This window comes from Martes martes (assembly GCF_963455335.1).
Source record: "Martes martes genome assembly, chromosome: 7".
In the NCBI taxonomy this organism is placed as follows: Eukaryota; Metazoa; Chordata; class Mammalia; order Carnivora; family Mustelidae; genus Martes; species Martes martes.
In genome coordinates this window covers 37773528-37796139 of record NC_137894.1, presented here as the reverse complement: position 1 = coordinate 37796139, position 22612 = coordinate 37773528, and the positions used below count along the sequence as shown (strand labels likewise).

The 22612-nt window shown below is 33.6% G+C and overlaps 1 protein-coding gene across 2 annotated transcripts in view; it reads left to right on the top strand.

Moving 5' to 3' along the window:
• ZNF280D (zinc finger protein 280D) overlaps window positions 1-22612 on the top strand; it is a 133829-nt gene that overhangs the window by 4615 nt on the left and 106602 nt on the right. Inside the window, exons 2-6 of one of the 2 annotated variants that reach the window (XM_080808783.1) lie at window positions 13209-13254; window positions 13367-13435; window positions 17314-17460; window positions 20468-20533; window positions 20633-20772. In XM_080808783.1, coding sequence (XP_080664909.1) covers window positions 13408-13435; window positions 17314-17460; window positions 20468-20533; window positions 20633-20772 — 381 coding nt within the window. In that variant the 5' untranslated portion in view covers window positions 13209-13254; window positions 13367-13407. The remainder of the gene's footprint in view (window positions 1-13208; window positions 13255-13366; window positions 13436-17313; window positions 17461-20467; window positions 20534-20632; window positions 20773-22612) is intronic. The other variant, XM_080808784.1, reaches the window with a different exon arrangement.

Genomic DNA, 22612 nt, shown 5'->3' with positions numbered 1-22612 from the left:
AATTGATATTAAAATACTGATGATAACTTCTAGCTTATCATTCCAGGGCTTTTTTGCATACGTATCATTAAATGCAATACTTAAAGAATTTTTTGAAACTTTGAGGGCTCTTAATTTTGTTGAAGGGAAGCTGGCGATCTTCTTTGCTTCATAATTGCAAGATATTTTCAGTTCTAGATTTGTACATGCCAGTTAGCATAACCAATCCAGTGAATTTAAAAATTTCCCACATCATCTATTTCCTTCTAGTCACCATTGTATATACCTGCATTCAACACTTGTCCACTTATGACATGTATCAAGTTATGTATCAAGTTACTCTCCTCTGGAGATTTAGTCTGAGATTTCCCAAATTTTGTCTAATATTAAGTCTAAGGTGCTTGCTATCTGTCTTTGCATTCATTTTTAGGTTCATATAATAATGGTGGAATGTGACCTCTGCAAGTTTTCTTTTGTTCCAAAATGGGCAGAAAATGAAAGTTCTGAGTTCTTAACTGTATTCAGTGAAAACTAAAGACAAATGAAGATCAGGATATGCTGTGCTAACATATGTCACTTTGACCTAAGGATTATTTTGAGTAGATGGCAATTTAGAATTAATAGAAACAAAAAGTGTTTTCTGTTTTCCTGTTATCCACCTAAAAGCCAGTCATAAATATCCCTTTTTGAAGATGTTTTCCCCCTTGTCCAGGGAAAGGAAGAGTGACTCTTATTACTTGAGATGGAGAGTTAATAGCAAGATGAGTTTGCATAGGCATACTTAATGAGAATAATAACCCTTATCTTCCATTAGTTCTCCCATGTATATTCTAGTTACTTCTCCATGATTTATTGTCTCTCGAAGCTCTAATCCCCTTTCCTTTGTTAAAATGGTATAGAAGACCTTGAGTCTAACCACTTTGAGCTTCTTTTTTGTGAATTCCCATGTATATAAATATTAGTAAATATTTTTTATTTTATATAAATAAATATAAATATATTTTATTAATATATAAATATTTATAAAAATTACTTTTCCTCCTGTTACTCTGTTTTTTGTTAGTTTAATCCACAGGTCCCCAGGAACTGCAACTTAAAAGGGTAGAAGTAAAGTTTTTTCTTCTTGGTGCAGACTGCAAAGATGATGTCTAAAGTCTTACATATCTTTTTGAAAGTTGATGCAATATTTTGTGCAAAGCAATAAGAAAATAAAGATAAGAAAAGTGAAAGATAAAGCATAGTGATGATTTATTTCATTGTTGCATTATCCTAGGCAATTAAATCATTCTTAAATTTCTTATTATTTTGTTTTTTTTGTAAGCATAGTTGGGAATATTTGTTTAGCAATGGTGAGGTAATACCTAGGATGATGGAATTAGCAAAATATTTCAAGTGGTATGAAAAATAAAATCAACTAAAATCACATAATGTATCTCAGATTTATAAAAGGATTCTGTAGGCTTACATAGTAATCGTAAAATACAATGAGTTTTATTCTATTTAAAAGTAATAAGATGTTGTTTGAAGATTTCCAGGAAACAATAAAAGCCGTAAAACGTCAATCTTTACAACGAGAACTACTCAAGAAAGAAAATAAAATACTAGAATTGTTTTTATGGATTCTGATAGTATATTGAAGGTTAATGGTTAATTTGGACCATTAAATATACAGAGTTCCATCTCTTTCCAACACATGTATTAAACCTGCCTGCCTCTCTATTTTCAGCTGTTTCCACTCCATCTGTAATGAATGTGAGTAGTACTTTGAAAGTTATTCCTTGAAGTTTCTGTTCCAGAAAAATTTTTATTGTTACCATTTTTTCTTCCCTTCCCAACTTTACCTTCAGAGCTCCTCTGTAATAAAAAATGATTAACTGAAACACTGTAGTATCAAGGTGTAATATTTAGGCTTTTTGGCAAACTGGATTAAATCAAAAATATATTTTTATTTCTATTATTTTTTATTGCAAAGTTTCTGCTTTTCTAGTTTAATACATCATGATGATCACAGTGTGATTTTTTGGAATGGTACATGTTTTGCATCTTTTTGTTTTTAAGCAGTGCTCTATTCCCTGCTTGATAAATGCTTTTTTTAGAGTTGTGCTCATCATGTGACTACTCCCTGTTTAAAGTTATTATTTTACTCTTTGGATTGGTATATCCAAAATTTTTGACCAGCCAGTATAGCCAGGATAGTAATTTAGCTCTCTTTTTTAAACAGAGGCTTTGAATTGATTTATGTAGTGTAGCAGTTCTCTGACTGTAGTCTTGGGGACTCGAGGTGCTTTTAAGGGTTCTACAAGATCCTCCCTTTACTACCTACCTGCCTTGTGAGGCTGGATTTTCCTCATTACAGCAGAACGATGTAATGCAACACATTAAGTGTAGAAGCAGATGAGAGAATACAGCTGCCTTTATTAAGACAGCTATTGATGGGTTTTGCAGAAATGTAAATGCCACCGCTCTAAATTTTTTGTTTTGGAAAATATTTTTCACACAAATACTTATATTAAAATGTAATGAGTTTATTATAGTGATTTTAAAGTAAATTAATATATCTTAAATTTCTCTTAATTGTTACCTTTGACAAGTCTGGGAAGCAAAACCTGAGGGCTTGGGAAGAGACTGACTGAGTGTTTTAGATGTAGGTAATTCCTATTTCCTGCTTTGTTTACTCATTTTGCTTTTCCCATTCAGCATTTAAGATGATCTGACTTTGTACAGGATTGCTGGCTACTGATAGAAAGGCCCTGATGAACAAAATGGCTTTACTAAGTTCCATGGGTGAAAATAGTAATAGACCTCTCAACTTTATTGAATAGGAAAAAGTAAATAAGAAAATCAGCCCTACTTTTTTGACACTACATTGTTGGTATTTATGTTTGAGAAGTTAAAACACAAGAGTTGTCTTTCTAATATTTTATTGTAGTATTTTAGAGATTATAAAGTATATTCATAGATAATAATTCATGCTCAAAAAATTATTCTTTGAGATGGGTGGTATTACCATCATCTGTCCTTTACAGGTGAGGAAATTGAGTTTCAAAAAGTTCATTTCATTCATTATTATACTTACTGGTTGCCAGATGCTGTGTATTAGTTTTATAAGATTTGATACCTTGGTCTTCCCTCATTCCAACCTCAGCCTTGTAATCCCAGGATTGAATGTCCTTTTCTTGGGTTAGAAAGCATAGGAGTAGCCTGGCAGGACAACCACCAGTGGAGTGCCAGTTCTAGAATATTTGGGCTGTTCAGTACCTCACTGCATTCTGGAAGCTTCTAGGTCTAGGATAGCTCATCTCTGCATGGATTGGTGAGAGTTATTGAGGAGTTTGGAATTGATAAGTGACACAATGAAAACGTTATTTTAGGACATTGTTAATTTGGTGGTTTTGTGTTAAATGGATGAAATCAGATCCGGAAGCTGTGAGGCTGAGTATAAAGTGAATTTTACAAAGTAAATCTTACTATGGGTGTGAGGTTTTAAGGGCTTGAACAAATACCTAGTGAATGGAAAATGAAGGGTGGTTGTAGGAAATATTTTGAAGGAAGACGAGAGTACTGGGGGAATTGATTAGATATGATAAGTAAAAGAGGGAAACACTGAAAAGAACTTCTAAGCGCTTTGCTAGTTGGTAAGCATCTGACTCTTAATCTTGGCTGAGATGTCCATCTTGGCATTGTGAGTTCAAACCCTGAGTTAAACTGCATTGGGCATGGATCCTACTTAAAAAAAATTTTGTTGGGGGGCGCCTGGGTGGCTCAGTGGGTTAAACCTCTGCCTTCGGCTCAGGTCATGATCCCAGGGTCCTGGGATCGAGCCCCGCGTCGGGCTCTCTGCTCAGTGGGGAGCCTGCTTCCCTCTCTCTCTGCCTGCCTCTCTGCCTACTTGTGATCTCTGTCTGTCAAATGAATAAATAAAATCTTAAAAAAAAAATTTTGCTGGGGCGCCTGGGTGGCTCAGTGGGTTAAACCTCTGCCTTCGGCTCAGGTCATGATCCCAGGTTCCTGGGATTGAGCTCCTCATCAGGCTCTCTGCTCAGCAGGGTGCCTGCTTCCTCTTTCTCTCTCTGCCTGCTTCTCTGCCTACTTGTGATCTCTGTCTGTCAAATAAAACAAATTAAAATTTTTTTGTTGAAAAAAAATTTAAGGATTCAAGATCAGAAGGATGACCATTTCATTGGTGGTAAAAGAGAAGTGCAAGGTAGAACTAATTTTTATAACTGAAGTAAGGTTAACGTAACATTAAGTTCACCATTTAAATTATTTTAAAGAGTACAATTCAGTGGCATTTAGTACACTCACAGTGTTAAAGAAGCATCAACACTAATCTCAGAATAGTAGTTTCAGCTTCTCAAAAGGAAACCCGTTACCCATTAAGTAATCTCTCCCCATTTTCCCCACCCCACAAGCCTTAGCAACCACGAATGTACTTTCTGTCTCTATGGATTATTTGCCTATTCTGGACACTTGATATTAATAGAGCCATACAATATGTGACTGACTTCTTTCACTTAGCATAATGTTCTCAAGATTCATCAATTTAGCATGAATCAGTACTTCATTTTTTTACTGTTGAATAATATTCCATTGTATGAATATGTCATTTTGTTTATTCATCTATCAGTTGATGAACATTTGGCTTGTTTTCACTTCTTGGCTGTTATGAATAATGCTGTAGGGCTAATTTTTGTGGAGAAGTTATGTTCAGTTCTGGAAATACTGAATTTGATGTGAGTTTAAATATCCAGATCGTACTTTTCAGCAGTTAAGAGATGACAGGCTGGAATTTAGTTGAGGAGTCAGGGTTGGAGATTAATATTTGATGATTTTATAGGCTGCTATTGAGAACTGATAGCTAAGACTGTGGAGTATATTAGATCTGTCATTTAGGGAACAATTTGTGCAGGGCTGAGGACTAAACTATGAAAAACCTGATTTTATACTATTTAAGGAACAAGAGAATATGGAGAATCTGTATAGAGTTAAATAGGAGGAGATGGGTAGAGAACCAGTCTGTTGTCATATAAACAGATTTTAAGGCGGATGTTTCAAGAAATTGGGATAAAACACGGAAAATGTAAATGAAGAAAGGGTAATTTGATTTGGCAAGGGGAGGGTTATGGGGATCTTCAGTTGGATACCTTCAGTAGAATACTGTGCAGTGGAAAATGTAGTAGCTGCACTGCTGTGCTCAACTTAGTTTTGAGTGACAGAATGCATGGTGATAACTAGAGCAAAGGGACTGCAGCCTGGATCAGGGTCAGCAGAGGTTTTACTTGGATGAAATGGAGATGGTGCAAAGAGAATCCCCATATTCTTATGAAGAAGGGTTCCTTTTACATAGAAGCTTTTAAGCTCCACTGGTTTAGATTGATTTGTAGATGTAAGCAGTCTACTGAGGCACAGGCCTTCTACTTAGTGCTTTTACATTAAAAAAATTTTGTTATCAGAAATGTTAAAATTTCAGGGGCCCCTGGGTGGCTCAGTGGGTTAAAGCCTCTGCCTTTGGCTCAGGTCATGATCCCAGGGTCTTGGGATCGAGCCCCACGTTGGGCTCTCTGCTCAGCAGGGAGCCTGCTTCCTCCTCTCTCTCTGCCTACTTCTCTGCCGACTTGTGATTTCTGTCTGTCAAATAAATAAATTTTAAAAAATCTTAAAAAAAAAGAAATTAAAATTTCAAAAATGGATTTATCATGATTTGAGATTTCAGATTTTGCTCTGAATCAGTGTCTGTGAAGTAGAACTTGATATCATTGGGAGTTGACATCAAACACGTTTGTTTAAATGCAATTTATATTGTTTAAAATTATCCACTATTACTTTTTTTCAATTATTATTCTTTCTTTAGGAATTTACTTGCTTCGAGTAAACTCAAGAATTTTATCCTCAGTGTTGAACTTCAGCCCTGTTGCTTCATTCATTACATTAAACTTGAAAGTTTCTAGAAAATATCTGGGTATGGTAGGTTGATTACCAAAAGACTTTATTCATAATACTGAAATGCCATTTCATAATTCAACATTCTCAGAACAGTTGTTTATTTGTTTGTTTGTTTTAAACTGAAATAATAAATTCCCTTTGTTTCTGTCTAGGTAAAAATTTATATCCCTATAACAGATGGATATGTTTATAATATTAGGGTGGAAGAGCCCTTGGAGATGTTGAAAGTGACCATTTTCAATTATGTAATGCTGAAATATTTCATATTTTTCTTTGGTGATATATCAGATCTTGAGTTCATCTCATTTCTTGATACTTTAACTACTAATTGTTTTGTTCTTAGGTTGAGATGAAATCTGCTTCCCTGTAATTTTGGTCTTGTTCCTGATAGAGGCAAGTGGTATGTGGCTGAAATCTCTGGCCTTTTAAGTGTCTAGATTTGAATCCTTACTCTATTCTTAGTTGTGTTACTTTGGGCAAGGTACTTAACCTCTGTAATTCAGTTTCTACAGCTGTAAAGTGAGGATGATAATAGTGTCTACATCATAGAATTTTTGAGGATCAGACAAAGTAATGTATGCATTTAATGGTAATGAAGTTGTTATTATAAATAGCTAATTTATAATATAACATAATAGTATATAATGAATTAAGTAGTGTTGAAGCTCAACACTAGGAATGAAATTCTCTAGTTTACTCAAAGCAAGTGAATATTACTAATATTGTTATTATCACTTGAATCACAAAGAATAAGTTACCCTCTTTACTTCTTTCTCATCACAAACTTAAAAATAATCTGTAAATTGTTTTTACTTCTAACAGCTCTACCCCACAATCTCATGTTCCCTAGGTTAAATATCTTTAGTCTTTTGACCGAGACAGAGCTCTAATTCTAATTCATTATAATGAACATATGTTTTTGTTACCCAGCATCTTCCTTCCTACTTTGGTAACAGATATCTTGATTATCCTTTGGGAAAATCTTTATCTTACTGGGATTTTTTTTGTTGTTGTTTTCAGTTGGTTGGGTTTCTTCTATCTCTGGTACCAGGGGGAGCATGGGATGTAGGACTAAACCTATTACAAGTCCTTAGCAATAATTGGATTTGGGGAGGGCATATGACTTAAGCCAAACCAGTTAACTCCAGTCAGAGCTAGTCCACTATTAACTGCCCTAGACTTGAATCTTGGAAGGTGTTAAGTTGGAGGTGGTATAGTCATTCACAGTGGGGAGTCTCTTCTCAGGGTAGAAACAACATAGAGAAAGTAAAACCCAGGAATGGAGATACAAAATCTAGATTTACATATCATTGTTTAAATTGTACCTGTATTTAGTTCCGTAAATGAGCTGAGGAATTCTCTTTTGCTTAAGGCAGTTTGAGTTGGGTTTTCTGTTACTTATAGTTGAAGGGGTCATAGCCAATACATAATATGCCAAGTGGGGATCAATTAGGACAATAGAATAAAACCACTGTGTCTTTTAGTCTCAAATTCTGTTATTTTGACATTATATCACAAATCTGATGGTATCAGTTCTTGCTGAAAATCCCCTTCTTGGCTTCCCATTGCTCTTGGGTTAAGGGAAAAATTCCCATTATGATCTCTAGGGTGCTGTGTTGTTTGACTTCTGTCTTACCTCCTACCATATATCCCCTTTTCTTTTCCACTCACACTAGGTTTTTTTTGTTGTTGTTGTTGTTTTTTCCCAGTTTTTCATATTTGCTGTGCCTTAGATCTTTTGTACATACATGCTGTTCTTTCTGCATGGAATGCTTCTTTTCCTTTCTGTCCTTTTCCCCATTAACTCCAGTCAGGGCTGAGTTCCAACCCGTTCCCTTCTTCCTTTCTTTGACTGTTCACTGTTAACATTGCTACATGTATGATCTTTTTTTAAAATGACTTTTGAGATGTTTGGTTTATTTAAAAAATAATACTGTATATCCATATTCTCCTCTTTGGGGGGACCTTTTCTCCTACTCCTGGGGTGACCATTTTCAGAATACAGTATTCTGCTTAAAATAAAAATGAGAATCTTTCAGAAATTGGTTAAGATTTGGTGAGGTATCTTCTAAAGTTTCTATGATTCCCCCAGTATTTTGTCTGTAATGTTTAGCTGCTAGTGATCAGATGTTTCTAATTGTACAAATTGTGTGGTTGAAATGTGCCCTTTTCAAGAATAAGTCTGTGGTTTTTAACAGTAACCGATTAACTGGACTGATTCTAAAAAAGTATAGGTACTGAGTTTTCTAACAATAAAGTATTTAAAAAAATAAGAGGCATAAAAGAGGGAAGTACTTTTATTTGTATTTTTATTTATTTGAAATTGGGTTTCATCTGCTTAATGTTTATAAATTAATAAGTTAATTTCTTTATAAACTTTCATATTTAAACATCTGAATTTTATGAAATAGTTGTGGTCTTTTTTAATTATATAGGGTTTATTGCTTATGCTATAAGGTTTGTATTTGTGTGATTTATATGCTAAGGTACACATCATCATTCTCTGTTTTTCTAACCTTGTTATAGTTAATTTCCATGACAGGACCAATAAGTGATGGATATTAAGGTGATATAGAAGTGGAATTTTTAAAATGGCTCTCTGTCCTCAAAAGACTATGTATGTTTTTAAGATAATGAACATTAAAATGAATTTTCTAGTATCAGCTTGAGATAGCTGGAAATTCTTGAGAGATCACAGAACCAGGGTTGGAAATACTAAATTGTTATTCATAGTTAAGAACTCACTTTGAATCCTTAAAGCTCTGTTCATTTGGGATAGACCTCCATTTTGGTATGCCATTAGTCACAAAGACTGAAGAATTGTTTATAAAATGAAATAGACTGTAAGCCAAAATTTTAAAGTTAGTGGAATGATTTGAATACCTGATTTCTTGTGAAATTTGTGAGAGGAAAAAAAATGACAGTGTTCTGGTGACCCTATGTCATCAAGATCATTCTGCTGAAAAACTCTTCTAAGTATATAAGTAAAATTATTAAAGGTTTAGTGTTTCTTACAGCTAGCTTGTTAATCTTAGACATAATTTATGAGTTAGTTGAACATTATTTGTATATGCTATCCTTATTTTGAATAATTTCAATATTTAAAATGATTATATTAATTTTGGTTTTGTCTTTTCCCTTTTATGTTAATCTGGTTTTTGATGTTGCCAATTTCTTGGTTAGGAATGGAGGCCCTCAATTAAAACATTATCTTTATAATGAGAAAAAAACAAAGATTAACTTTATAATGTGGTTTCTGAGATTATTTCTTTGAATAACTTTTGGGTCTGGGGAGATGGACCATTCACCATTTCAACCATTCACCATATTCCTCACTTTTTTATTTTACTTGCTGCTTACTCATTTTTAAAAAGGATTTTTTTAGAAATTAAAATATAGTGACGGATGTAAAACGAAAGTTTTTTTTTTTTTATGGAAATGGTATAAGGCATTTTATCCAAATGTTAATTTTTATCTGCTGGTATCTTTGAATTAGATATTTGTTTTATTCTATGAGACTAGTAATATGTAATTTAACAGTATTGATACATTGTAGGTCTGTGTGTTATGTTTATATGAAGGTATACAATTTTTTTATGTGTTTTCACTAGTTTTCAAATGCTTCTTTCTTAAAAAGATGAAAATATGGTAGGATAGATTTGACCGCTACATTCTAGAAGGTATACTTACAAAACTAACATGTCATCATGTGAAATATTACTGTAATGAAGATCTTAAAAAACAAAATAATTTCTGAATGCTCAGCTGATAGCTTTTAAATTTTAGTATACTAACAAAATTGTGATCTGTTCTTAGGGTTCTTGAAAATGGTATTAAGCACAGAGTTAAAAATTGTTAAGATTTATTGGATGATTTCTGTGTGCCAGGCACTGAGTTATATGCTTTATGTGTGTTATCTAATTTAATTTTCACTATAACTTTATGAAATAAGTTACATATGCATAGTGAAGCAAGGCACAGAGATTAACTTTCCCAAGGTCATCCAGCTAGTACTAGTAGATGGTTGAGACAGAATTTGAATGTGGCATTCATTCTTCACCATGTTTTACTGTTTATTGTTAATAAATGTTTAAAGTACACAGTATACAGTATAGAGCTAAATTAGGCGGTAGAGATTATTAGAGCCAAGACCAAGAATTGTAAGGTGATTTGATTGAAAGTTGTAGCAATGCTGAGGCTATGATTTGGTTTTTCTGGCTTCTGGCCTAATGCTCTTTCTTCATGTGCAGACTCTACAGTTGTGGTTTGTAGAATTGCTTAATCTTTTATCAGAAAGTAAATAGAACTATATCTAGTACATAACACACCTGTGCCATGGTGTGTGCTTAGGTACCAGAGAAAATGCATTACCTTTATTTAACACAGTGATGTTGTATCAGGTGATACCCCTGAATGGGTAAAAGTAAAGTTTTCTAACAATTAAAAATTTAGACCTACATTTCCATTAATTTTTTAAAATATCTGTAGAAAAAATTAATTAAGATATTGTTTAATTTTAGATGTATAGAAGCAGAAAAAAATAGTAAGATAGGAATTAAAAATATTTATGTGAGCAGTCTCCAATAGTGAATGAATGATTTTCTAAAAAGTATTTGATAAGTCAGTTATTTGGAATTTATTTTTTTCTTCATAGAAACAAGTGTATTAAACATGGTCATAAAACAAGTCAGTAGCTGAAATTGAGTGTTCTCTTTTTCTGGCTATTTTGGGGCTCAGTCTGAGCTGTAGCAGCTATTAGAGACATTTTGGAACTTTGAGATCCCCACCGCATACCTTTGCTGGATATTCTACTTCCATGGTAGCTGATTTAATCCTTCATGGAATTCCATTCCTTACCACCAAAATTCTGAAGTGGTGACCTGAGAGGTTTTTATGGTGGTAATTTTGACATGCTTCAGTGGCTGAGATGCCAAAGGAATTCATGAAAGTGTTTATTAACCAGAACAAGATATGGCAATGATTCTTTAGTCCAGTGGAAGTGTTCTGTAGCTTTACCGTCCAGTAGAGTAGCTACCAGCCACATGTGGCTTTTAGCATTTGAAATATGGCTAGTAAAACTGAGGAACTGAATTTTAAATTTTACTTAATTTTAATTAGTTTAAACTTAAATAGTCACATGTGGCTAATGGCTACTATATTATACAATATAGCTTTAGGCTGAAATTATGGTTCTAATTACATCTGAGGATTTCCAACTTTATAGTGTGTTTGAGACTACATCAGTTGAGGTTTCTGAGGTTTCCTTGAGCTTTTGAAGTAGGTTATCTTAAAGTCATCTCTATCATAGCAGGCAGTAGATGTCTGTTCGTATAGACAAGTCAGTCATTAATTGAATATTTGTAAATTGAACACTAATTTCAGAGTTTTGGTAAGAGATATTTATATGATCGCCTAGCAAAAAAATACATATATGTCAACTATATAATATTCAATATAACCATTATTAGAACCCAATGTAACTACTGAAATAAAAAATATTATATTTGAGTCTCATAAGCTGTGTAATTGTGGCTCTTGAAAAATATTCTAGCTAACAAGTAGGTCCTTAACATGAGCAAAAATTGTCATGTATATATCTCCTTGACATATTCATAATATTGATAATAGTTTAGAGGTAAGCTACAACTTTTCAAATAATTGAGTTAATGAGATTTAAATAGACTTCAGAACTTGGTGAATTCATTTAAATACAAAATATATTAGAGTCTTGACCCATGGGTGGCTCATTTGTTTAAGTGTCCAACTTTTGATTTTGGTTCAGGTCATGATCTTAGGGTCATGGAATTGAGGCCCATGTGGGGCTCTGTGCTTAGCAGAGTCTGCTTGAGGATTCTCTGTCGTTCTCCCTCTGCACCTCCCTCTGCTCCGTGTTCTCTCTCTCTCAAATAAATCAATAAATCTTAAAAAAAAAAAAAAAAGATTCGTTAGAGACTCTTGTGATACTATTTAAAACATTTATAACAGTAACTTCTGAAATTAAAATGAGTTATTTTTCCCTGTGGATTAATGCAGTCCAAATAAATTGGGAACTAAAAAGCAGGAAAATTTGCTTGTGTCAGCCTGAGGATAGGAGAAATATAAAGATTAAATTAGTGTGCATTTTAGTATTTTAGGTATCTGCTGTCTAGTTTTTATCTTTTTTTGCTTTATAACTAAAAGTTATTCTAAAATTTGTAAATTTTATAAAATTTATGCTGTTGTGTGTTTGGGAATCCAGAATAATTCTTGTTTTAAATAAAAGAATTAAAATTTCTTTTTGATAATTTTTATTCTAATAGCAATATCTTTTCAGTCCCAAAGAAATATACGTATATTAGATTATAAATTTCTAAAGGCAAGGACCATGACTCATTTCTGTTTTTTCCCTAGAACTTAGCACATTATCTTGCATTTAGAAGGCAATGAGTTCTTATTGGGTTTTTTGGTTTATATATTTATTTTTTAGTAATTTCTATACCCAGCCTGGGCCTCGAACTACCCTGAGAACAAGAGTCGTATGCTCTTTTGACTGAGCTAGCCCAGGCATGCCAATGAGAAGTTACATTTGAATGAATTAATCTGTGATGAAATATGTCCAATTAATTTTCTCTCCCTTTCCAATTAATTTTCTTTCCCTTTTAAGGTCTTTGATAAAAAATCAGAAACATATTAACTAAAATTTATTTAAAGTTATGCTTTCTTGTGGAAATAATTACATTTATGTCTGAAATGTGAACAGGTTATAGTTAAAGATTAGTATCCCTTAGTATTTGAAAATTCAGACTTGCTAAAACAATACATCATAAAGTGATTACTCATTTTTATAAAAAGACACTTAAAAAAATTATTTGTAGGTTAATAATTCAGACTTCTTCCGAGGAGTAAGTGCTTAATAGAAGTACCATTTTATTTACTGAATTTGCGTTCATTCAAGAATGAACCAATTATATAAAGTGAATTGCAAGTATATGTCAGACATATCAAACTTAAAAATTGAGCTTTTCGGGGCGCCTGGGTGGCTCAGTGGGTTAAAGCCTCTGCCTTCGGCTCAGGTCATGATCCCAGGGTCCTGGGATCGAGCCCCGCATCGGGCTCTCTGCTCAGCAGGGAGCCTGCTTCCCTCTCTCTCTCTGCCTGTCTCTCTGTCTACTTGTGATCTCAGTCTGTCAAATAAATAAATAAAATCTTTAAAAAAAAAATTGAGCTTTTCATAGGAAAAAAGGTTAAGTATGTGTACATTTAATTTAATGAGATCCACTCTAATACTAGGTATCTTTATTTTATAGGAAGGAAAACTGAGATATAAATTGCTCTCTTGTCTGGAGTCACATGGTGAGTTTCGAGATCAAAATTAGATCCAAGAATTTCTGAACCCCAAATTTCGTATTTCAGTATTTGGCATTACTTAAAGTGACTCATAAAATTGACTGATATCATGTGTCAGTACTTAGGTGAAAATTTACAGAAAGTCAACTCTGCAACTTGATGGGCGACAACCCTTTTCAGCCAAAAAGTAAGTGTTGCTGCCACAACTGATACTAGTATACGTGGCTTTTGTACTATTAAGTTTGCTTCAGTAGAAAGGAGGAGAGGTAGGCACATTTTCTTAAAGACAAAAAAACTTAAAGTTCTTAGAGTAACAAATGCTCACATAACAGATAATGTAAATTTCTAAGAAGTGAGTAAAGTAGAAATGAAGTGTTTCTTCTTATGCCCAGTGATAACTATTAGTTCAGTGTACATAATTACCTCTGTTTCTTTTATGCACAGACAAAAAAATAATTATTTCTAAAAAACATAAAGTTCTTTTGTGTCTTTAATTTTTTTTTTCTCAACAATCTGTCCTGAGTGTATTGACAATGGCAATGCCCTTTTAAGAAGAATGAGGAAGACCTTTGTATTCTGTATTGTTTGCTAGGGCTTCTATAACCTAGAACCATAGACTGGATGGCTTAAACAACAGAAACTTAATTCAGAATTTCTCACAGTTCTGCGGACTAGAAGTATGAGATCAAAGCATTGGTGGGGTTGATTCCTTTTGAGGGCCATGAGGGAAGGATATGTACCAGGGCTCTTTCCTTGGCTTATAGATGCCCATATGCTTCCTATGTCTTTAGATGGTTTTACCTCCAAGCGTGTATCCATGTCCTGGTCTCATCTTTTAAGGACAGCAGTCATACTGAATTAGCACCCATCCTAATAACTTCATTTTAACCTTACCACCTCTTTAAAGACCCTGTCTCCAAATATAGTAATATTCTGAGGTACTGATGGTGAGGACTTTAACATAGGAATCTTGGAAAAACATAGTTCATCCCATAACGCAAACTGATCAGAAACTTATTATCCATATACAGTAAGTTTCCCTAATTTTAAAAAATTACGCCTTGTCTGACCACTTAGTGTCCTAGTCCATAAATTATATACTATGTGCCTATTGGCTATCTAGTCCATAAATTATATACTATGTGCCTATTGGCTATCTAGTGTGTAGAAGGAGATACACTCAAAGAGCTCAGTTTGATCTTGGGACATATAATATTTTTAATCATTTGACTTTCAGAACTCTATATAATTAATAAAACAGTATAGTTTAGAAAAGAAAGGGATCAGTTCATGATGTTCATGACATTTGGGAAAATGGGGAGGCCTTTTTTGTTTTGGTGGGTAGGCTATTAACATTTAAATTATGTTAAGACAGGAAATAATTTGTGACATACTTTTATAGAAAGGAAAAAATTTAAAAATTTATAAAAGAATCGTTCTTAATTTGATATGGTATTTCCTTTGTATGCCATCCCCAAAGTGTTGTTTCAGTTACAGTATTTTTTCTTATCTTTTAAGAGGTGGTAGAACATTGTCCTAATTTTGAGTCAAAAGTAGAAGTGGCATTACTCTAATAAAAAATTACCCTTAGAAATGACTATGTTTAAATGATAAATGAAAGATATTGTCAAAGCCAGTACTCTAGAGTTTTTGGGGGGGGGGTTGGTAGACCTCCCCCATCTCGTTCTGTATATTTATTTATATCCACTTATATCCATCTCCACTAATACTACTTTAGTTTAGGTCCTCAGAACTCTTTCTCTTCCCCCTCCCATCCACCTTTTCTTTTTTCTCCATCTCAGCTTAAAGCAGTATATGCACATAGTCAAGACCATCTGAAAAGGCTTTAAATGGCTTAACCATAGTTTCTTGAAGAGTGCTTATGTGCATATATGCGTATTTGTTGTGCTGTCTGTTGCATAATCAATTCTTACCGCTTTCTAATAATCATGAGAATTTTTGCTTGCTTAGAGCTACCCCTTCCTTCCAAGTATCTCCCAATATAATTATTTTCTCAATATTTTGTTAATCCATAGTTGTTTCATTATGATGACTACAATAAATGCTGTTCACTGATGAGCATTGTAATATGCTTTTAATATTCTATTATATATATTCTATATATATAGAATATATATATTCTATATATATAATATATATATCCTATATATATATTATATATATTCTATGTATAATAGACTCACCCACCCACCCTTCCTCTCTCTCCCCCTCCCTCCCTTCCTTTCCTCCTTCCTTCCTCTCTCCCTTTTCTTTTCTTTTTCTTTCTTTCTCTCCTGTATAGCTGTTAATGCTTTTCACTTCTTTTCATTTGCTAAGTTATATTAAAATCTGTAGGCACGTCTTCCCACACCCTTCAATAGCCTCTGAGTTTTCTACACAGTAAAACTTGTCAGGTAACCTAAAAGTTTACATTTTAATCATCTTTTCTTTGGTGTCCCAGAGACATTTCCTTTTGAAGTACTGATCCAATCTAGTCTGGACTGCTTTTCTTCTGGGTGGGCTGAACAGCTGTTGTCCTGGGACTTTGTATTGTATTGAATATCATATTTTCTACATGCTGTGTCTTCTTTCTTGCTTAAATCTTATCTTTTTATAGATTCTGTAGTAACTTTCTGAGAAGGGTTTTACATGGGAAGTAGATCTTTTGTGATGTTGCTGTTCTTTATTCTCACACTTGATGAAATTTTGGGTAAAGAACTCTAAATTGAAAAATAATTTGGGTAAGAAATTATTGAAGTATTATTTACTGTCTTCTACTAAAGTATTATTCTATGGTTCTTATTCTTACTGACCTTTCTTATATGAACAGTTCTTCCCACCTCACCCAACCCCTGTGCCCCACCACACCCATAGATCTTATCTCTTTCTCTCTTTCATTCTGGAATTTCATGACGATGTGTCTTGCTGTAACTTTTTTCTTGATCATTGTTTTGTATACCTAGTGGGGCCTTACAACCTAGATACTTATGTTTTCCAATCTAGGAAATATGTCTGTATTACTTCTCAGATAACCTACTCTCTGCTTTTTCTCTGTTCTCTTTCTGTAAATTTTATTAGGTGAATGTTGTACTTTGAAATTGATTTTCTCTGACAACCTTGTGTCCTCTTCTCTATCTAGTTTGTGTGAGAGTGTGTGTGTGTGTGTATTTTTCTCTTTTTCTCTTACTTCCACCTCTGGGGATATTTTGAGTTTTTTAAAGCAATTGAATTAAAAATTTTTGGCTATCATATTTTTAAAACTTTTTGTTTTCTGAATATTTTTATAACATTCTTATCTAATATCTCTAAAGATGCTAACTATATTTTCCTTGATATTTTTCTTGCTCTCTGCATTATCTCTTTTCCTTAGGATTCTTTATGTTTTTTATTGATTTGGTCTAAAAGGAGGTTTTCCTCAAGTTTCTGGTACTTACTGTCCACTAATATTTAATATTTAAATATTAACATTTAAGAGTAACATTTAATATTTAAAATTCATCCTAGGAGCTTTGTGCTTGGTCAGAACTTCTAAGGTGGTGTATGTTCATATTTATTGCACATTCTTTGATCTGTTTCTTTAGATAAGAAATACCTAATTTGCCCTGAATGGAATAAGTCTCACTTTGTTTCCCTTATTTTACTTTAGCACCTCATCCCTGTTTTGTGACTGGAATTCCTGAATTTGGTTCAGTTTTTCTAGTATATCGCCTATGAGTTGCCTCTTATTCTTAGTTTATCTCCCCTTTGTTAATACATTTACTCCCCAGATGATGGTTAGGTGCAGTCTCTTTTGTAGATAAAATTATACTCCAGGCATAGGACTGGAACTGGTTTTGACTGTTTCATGTAAATAACTACTGTCAACTATTATCTATTTCTCTAAATTTGTTAGTTTTTATCTTAGAGAGTGAGCTCTGAGTTTCTCACTGTTGCTTCCATGAACTATCAAGTCATGAGTTGCTATTAGGGCTATTAGAGTGGATCTTAAATACACTATGAATTTTAAAAAATGTATTTACTTTTCTTTTTGAAAATAAGGTTCACTTCTCTCCTTTTGAAAATTAGATAATTCAAAAATGGCAGAACTCTTTATGGAATGTGAAGAAGAAGAGTTAGAACCATGGCAGAAGAAAGTAAAAGAGGTTGAAGATGATGATGATGATGAGCCAATCTTTGTTGGAGAGATATCAAGTTCAAAACCAGCAATTTCAAGTAAGCATTTACTTTTAGTGGAACTGATTTTTATAAAATACTGTTTCTAATGGAAGACCTTGTGAACTGCTTTATAAGGTACTTATCTACTTGTTCCTGTGTAAGAAGTTAGAGATGAAAGATTTGGTGAGAGGTGAGTGAAAATTATAGAATCAGGATGAGGATGTAATTAAGGACTTGAGGAGGGAGGTAAAAGGTTAAAATACCAGATGTGAGGAAAAGAAATAGACTAAGATTAGCTGGTACATTGGAGGTCTTTTGAAATTGGAAATCATAGTTTTTAGTGGAGCCAAGTAACTGTTTATCTGTTTATCTCCCCTCCTCCCTACCTTAAACACAGAATTAGAGAACTGGAAGAGGTTAGAATAGTTTTCTTCAAATGTCCTAATATACTAAATAAATTTTAGTCTCAAACGGGGGTTGTCACATCCAGGCAACTACAGTGTCATCCATACATTGCTATAAAATATATAGGCAGAGAATAATTGCAGTCTCTAGCCTGCGTGCCAACAGGGGATTCAGCTTCTGACCACATTCATCTTCCAGCAACTCACATTTATAGTCATGAAAGAGAAGAGCACTGTCTACAGCCACTGTACTTGGGTATTGTAGCAGTTAGTTAATACTTAAACCTTTCATGGCTTTCTAGCACAATATTTTGGTACCTTTGTGGATTATTAGATTTTTGTTAAGAGTAGTTGGATTTGACGTTGTTAGAATGTTAAAGCAGTGACCAATGACACTTATTAAAATGTCCACTCAAAAATGTAAAAAAGTACAGAGAATTAATATACCGATTTTAGGGCAGAAGGAGAAAATAAATCATTTCCCATTGCACGTACATGTTTATTTGTTCGCTTGTTTAAACCAGGGGAATTTAACGAAGAATATGACCAGCGTAATAGAGTTTTCTTATCAAGCCAGTGCTCAAAAGTGTGATTAATACAGTACTTTTCTGAAAGCTTCTGAAAGCTTGGTTCTTTCTTCTGTTGCCTCTAAACTTGGAATGGCACTTTTATTCAGTTTTATCAGAGGGAGGATCACTTAACCAATTAAATTCTCAATACCATTTCCTGTGGCAGGTTGATAATCTTTTAGGTTCTAAGTGGAATGCCACTTTGATTGTAAATTGAGCTAGGCATGATGGCATGCTTGTTGATGATAGTGGAACATGATTATACATTCTCTTACTTACTATTTCTAGTCATTGTGATCATTTTATACTGGAATATTACCATATTATAAAATAGTTATTAGAATTATTGAAAAAATAACAGTTAAAATCAAGTTGAATTATACTAGTAGAAAATTGTTAACAATATTCAACTAGAACAGTGTTTATTTATTTTTTTAAAAATATTTTGTTTATTTATTTGACAGACAGAGATCACAAGTAGGCAGAGAGGCATGCAGAGAGAGAGGAAGGGAAGCAGGCTCCCTGCTGAGCAGAGAGCCCGATGTGGGGCTTGATCCCAGGACCCTGGGATCATGACCTGAGCTGAAGGCAGAGGCTTTAACCCACTGAGCCACCCAGGCGCCCCTAGAACAGTGTTTATTAATGTTAAAATAATTCTGTCAAAAAGGAGACTGACCCCAGTAAAAATTACTTTCTTGACAGTTACACAGAATTTAAATTAATTTTATTATTTTTTTGTGTAAGCCATAAAATTTTTAATATATGGAATATGAGTGAAGTGTTTATATAGAACTGCTAGAAAGGGGAGTAAAAACTTGTGTTGTAGAATACAGCCACGAAAAAGTATGTTATCCAATAGTTCTTTGATGGTTTGAGTAATAATTAATCTTGAATTTCTGAGTGAGAATGGTGTCAAGTTGTGTGAGAAGGTTTTTATTCTATAAGACATAAGTAATGCTTAGGTATAGAGCACTGCATTGCCATTATCAGAAAACAGCCCTACTTTTGTGTGTTCCTGTACTTCATAGAGTTATTTTATGGGATCTGGTTCTTTTTTACTGTGAGGGAAAAAGGAAATTTTTATGATGTTTAGGACTTGTTTGTGCTTTTATGTTTTTGTAACCAGCAATTTTTGGCAAATCCATACTCTTCCCAATTTTAGTTTGACTAGCAAATAGTCTAGAAGTTGCAGAAATTGCATGCCAGAATCAGGAACTTTAAAGTGATCCTGAGAGTTCTGTATTACGCTCAGATTGACTTCTGGTATATTCTGGTATATTGGTAGATTTGAAACCCCTTAAGTTATAAGATACTCTCATAAACTGTAATTTTAGCCTGCAGTCTGTTCTAGTTTTTCCCTTTCAGGACTCAAGATTAATGCTGCAGATAATCTGGTGAGATCCCTCATAATGATACTTCCAGGGAAGGTGCGAATGGAATATGGAGGTTGGATAGGGGTTTGGTTTTGAGTGATAGAAACCTGAGTGGATATAGCCCTGTTGCCATTCAAAGAAAGATATATATGTTAATTATAGGTCCTATATACATATATTTTTGGAAGATTTTTACTAATTATGTGGAATATTTCTTTGCCATAAAAGAAACTTTGCAGAAAGTTTGACTTGTATGTAGTCAGATTTATCAGTCTTTTACTTCTGGCTTTTGGATTTTGAGTTACAGTTAGAAAGGTGGTTCTTATTCTATAAAACAAGGCTAGTGGGTGCCTGGGTGGCTCACTGGGTTAAAGCCTCTGCCTTTGGCTTAGATCATGATCCTGGGGTCCTGGGATGGAACCTCACATCGGGGAGCCTGTTTCCCCCTCTCTCTCTCTGCCTGCTTCTCTGCCTACTTGTGATCTCTGTTTGTCAAATAAATAATAAAATAAAATAAAACTTTTTATAAAACAAGGCTAGTAATCTTGTTTCTTTAGTAGGTAAAGATACATATTAAAATTAACTGTATTTTAAGTGAGTGATAGTTTATATACTCCTTCCGGGAATCTATTTGATTGTTTTCAATTCATGATTTCTATTTTCTTAGTATATATTTTATTCAAATAATGAATTTTAAAATAAATATAATTTTTTGTAGATATTTTGAATAGAGTAAACCCCAGCTCATATTCAAGGGGAGTAAAGAATGGTGCACTCAGTCGAGGTACAGTATTACTTTACTTTTTTACTTTTAAAGTGAAGTATTTTGACATCATTAGTTATATGAAAATATATTTAATGTATTGTATAATTTTAAATACAGGTATTACTGCTGCATTCAAGCCTACAAGTCAACACTACACCAACCCAACATCAAATCCAGTGGCTGCCTCGCCAGTAAATTTTCATCCTGAATCTAGATCTTCCGATAGTTCTGTTATTGTTCAGCCTTTGTCTAAACCTGTAAGTGTTTCTGAAACTACACAGCTCAGGGATACATTGGATATTACTTATCAGTGTAAACAATACCAATTAAAATTCTGGATTGTCATGGGTAGCCATCTAATAGAAGCATAATAAAATCAGAAAATGTCACCATATTTATGATATCTTAGCCAGTACCCAGAGTAATAACTGCAGGAACTACTCATCCATCCAGTTCCTAAATCAGGTGACATGCTTAAGTTTAATAGGTAAAGTATTGAAAATTGTGTTATCAAAATATGATAAAAGCATAATGTATATTGCATAATGGAAAATTATTTATGATTGTAAATTGGGTCAGTTGTTCTTTGTTCTTAACTGGGAAAAACTTTTGAGAGGACATTATAGATTTTTATTCTGAAAATACATCTTCATAATTAGTTTAAAAAACTCTTAATAAATAATAATAGTTAATGGTAATAGTTAATATTACAGTTGATATTTATGTGTAATGCTTTGTTCTAAATGCTACACATAAATTAATCATTTAATTCTTAACCATCCCTATAAAGTATGCACTATTATTATTATTATTCCTGTTTTATAGTTGAGGAAATTGAGATTCACAGAGGTTAAATTATTCATTCAAGTTCACACAGCTGGCAAAATGATAAAAATGGGATTTCAATCCAGACTAACTGTATTTACATAAATATATACATATGTATAATATATAAATATAGACTTAAAATGGAACCATTGCCTTAGTGCAATAGTTTTCAGTGTGTAGTCTTCAGTCCCCTGAGACTCTTTCATGGGTTTGGGAGTCAGTACTATTGTCATAATAATAATAATAAAAGACACTACTTGCCTTTTCCACCATGTTGACATTTGCATTGGTGATGCAAAAGTAATATTGGGTAAACTGCTGGTGCCTTAGTATAAATCAAGACGGTGGTACCAAGTATGAGTAGTTTTTGTATTCATTCCCACCATGCACTCCCAATAAAATACATTCATGCTTGATTTCCTTGATGAAGTATTAACATGTTATTTTTTAAAATCTCTGCCTTGAATATGTGTCTTTTAAAAATATTTTGTGTGATGAAATGGATAGTATGCAAAGCACTTCTGTGTCTGAAGTTCAATGGTTATCTTGAGGAAAAGCACTCCTGTGATTGAAATGTGAGCTAAACTACCCACTTCTTAAAAATAGTAGACTCCTTTTGCTTGAAAGAAAGACTGATAAACCATGGTGTATTATATATTTTTGTGTATCAATATTACCACAAGCAGTGATTTAAAACCACATACGTTTATTATCTCATAGTTTCTATGGGTCAGAAGTCAGGTCATGGCTTAGCTGGATCCTTTGCTTCAGGGTCTCACAAGGCTACATTCAAGGTGTGGACTCTGAGGTTGCAGTTTTATCTGAAGCTTGACTGGAGAGGTGTCTGCTTCCAAGTTTTCATGGTAATTGGCAACATTCAATTTCTTAACGGTTGTCACACTGAGAGTCTCTGGCTTTGCCAACTGGGTCTTTCCCACATGGCTTCTTACTTGCTCGAAGCCCACAAGAGAAAATCCTTAGGAGAATGGCATTATGATCTTATGTAATATAGTTACATACACAAAATGATGTATATCCTGTCACCTTTGCTGTATTCTTTTGGTTAGAAATAAGTCACATGTCTTGCCTACACAAAGGGGTGGGAATTGTGCAGGATACAAACAAACGCCAGGGGATGGTGATAATGGAGGCCACTTTAGAGTCTGGTTGCTACACATAGTGAGTGATTCAGTCTTGGTTATTTGGCAGACGTTTCCTCAAAACTGAACAAAGTGCACATTTAAAGGAAAACAACTGATAGCATTTCTT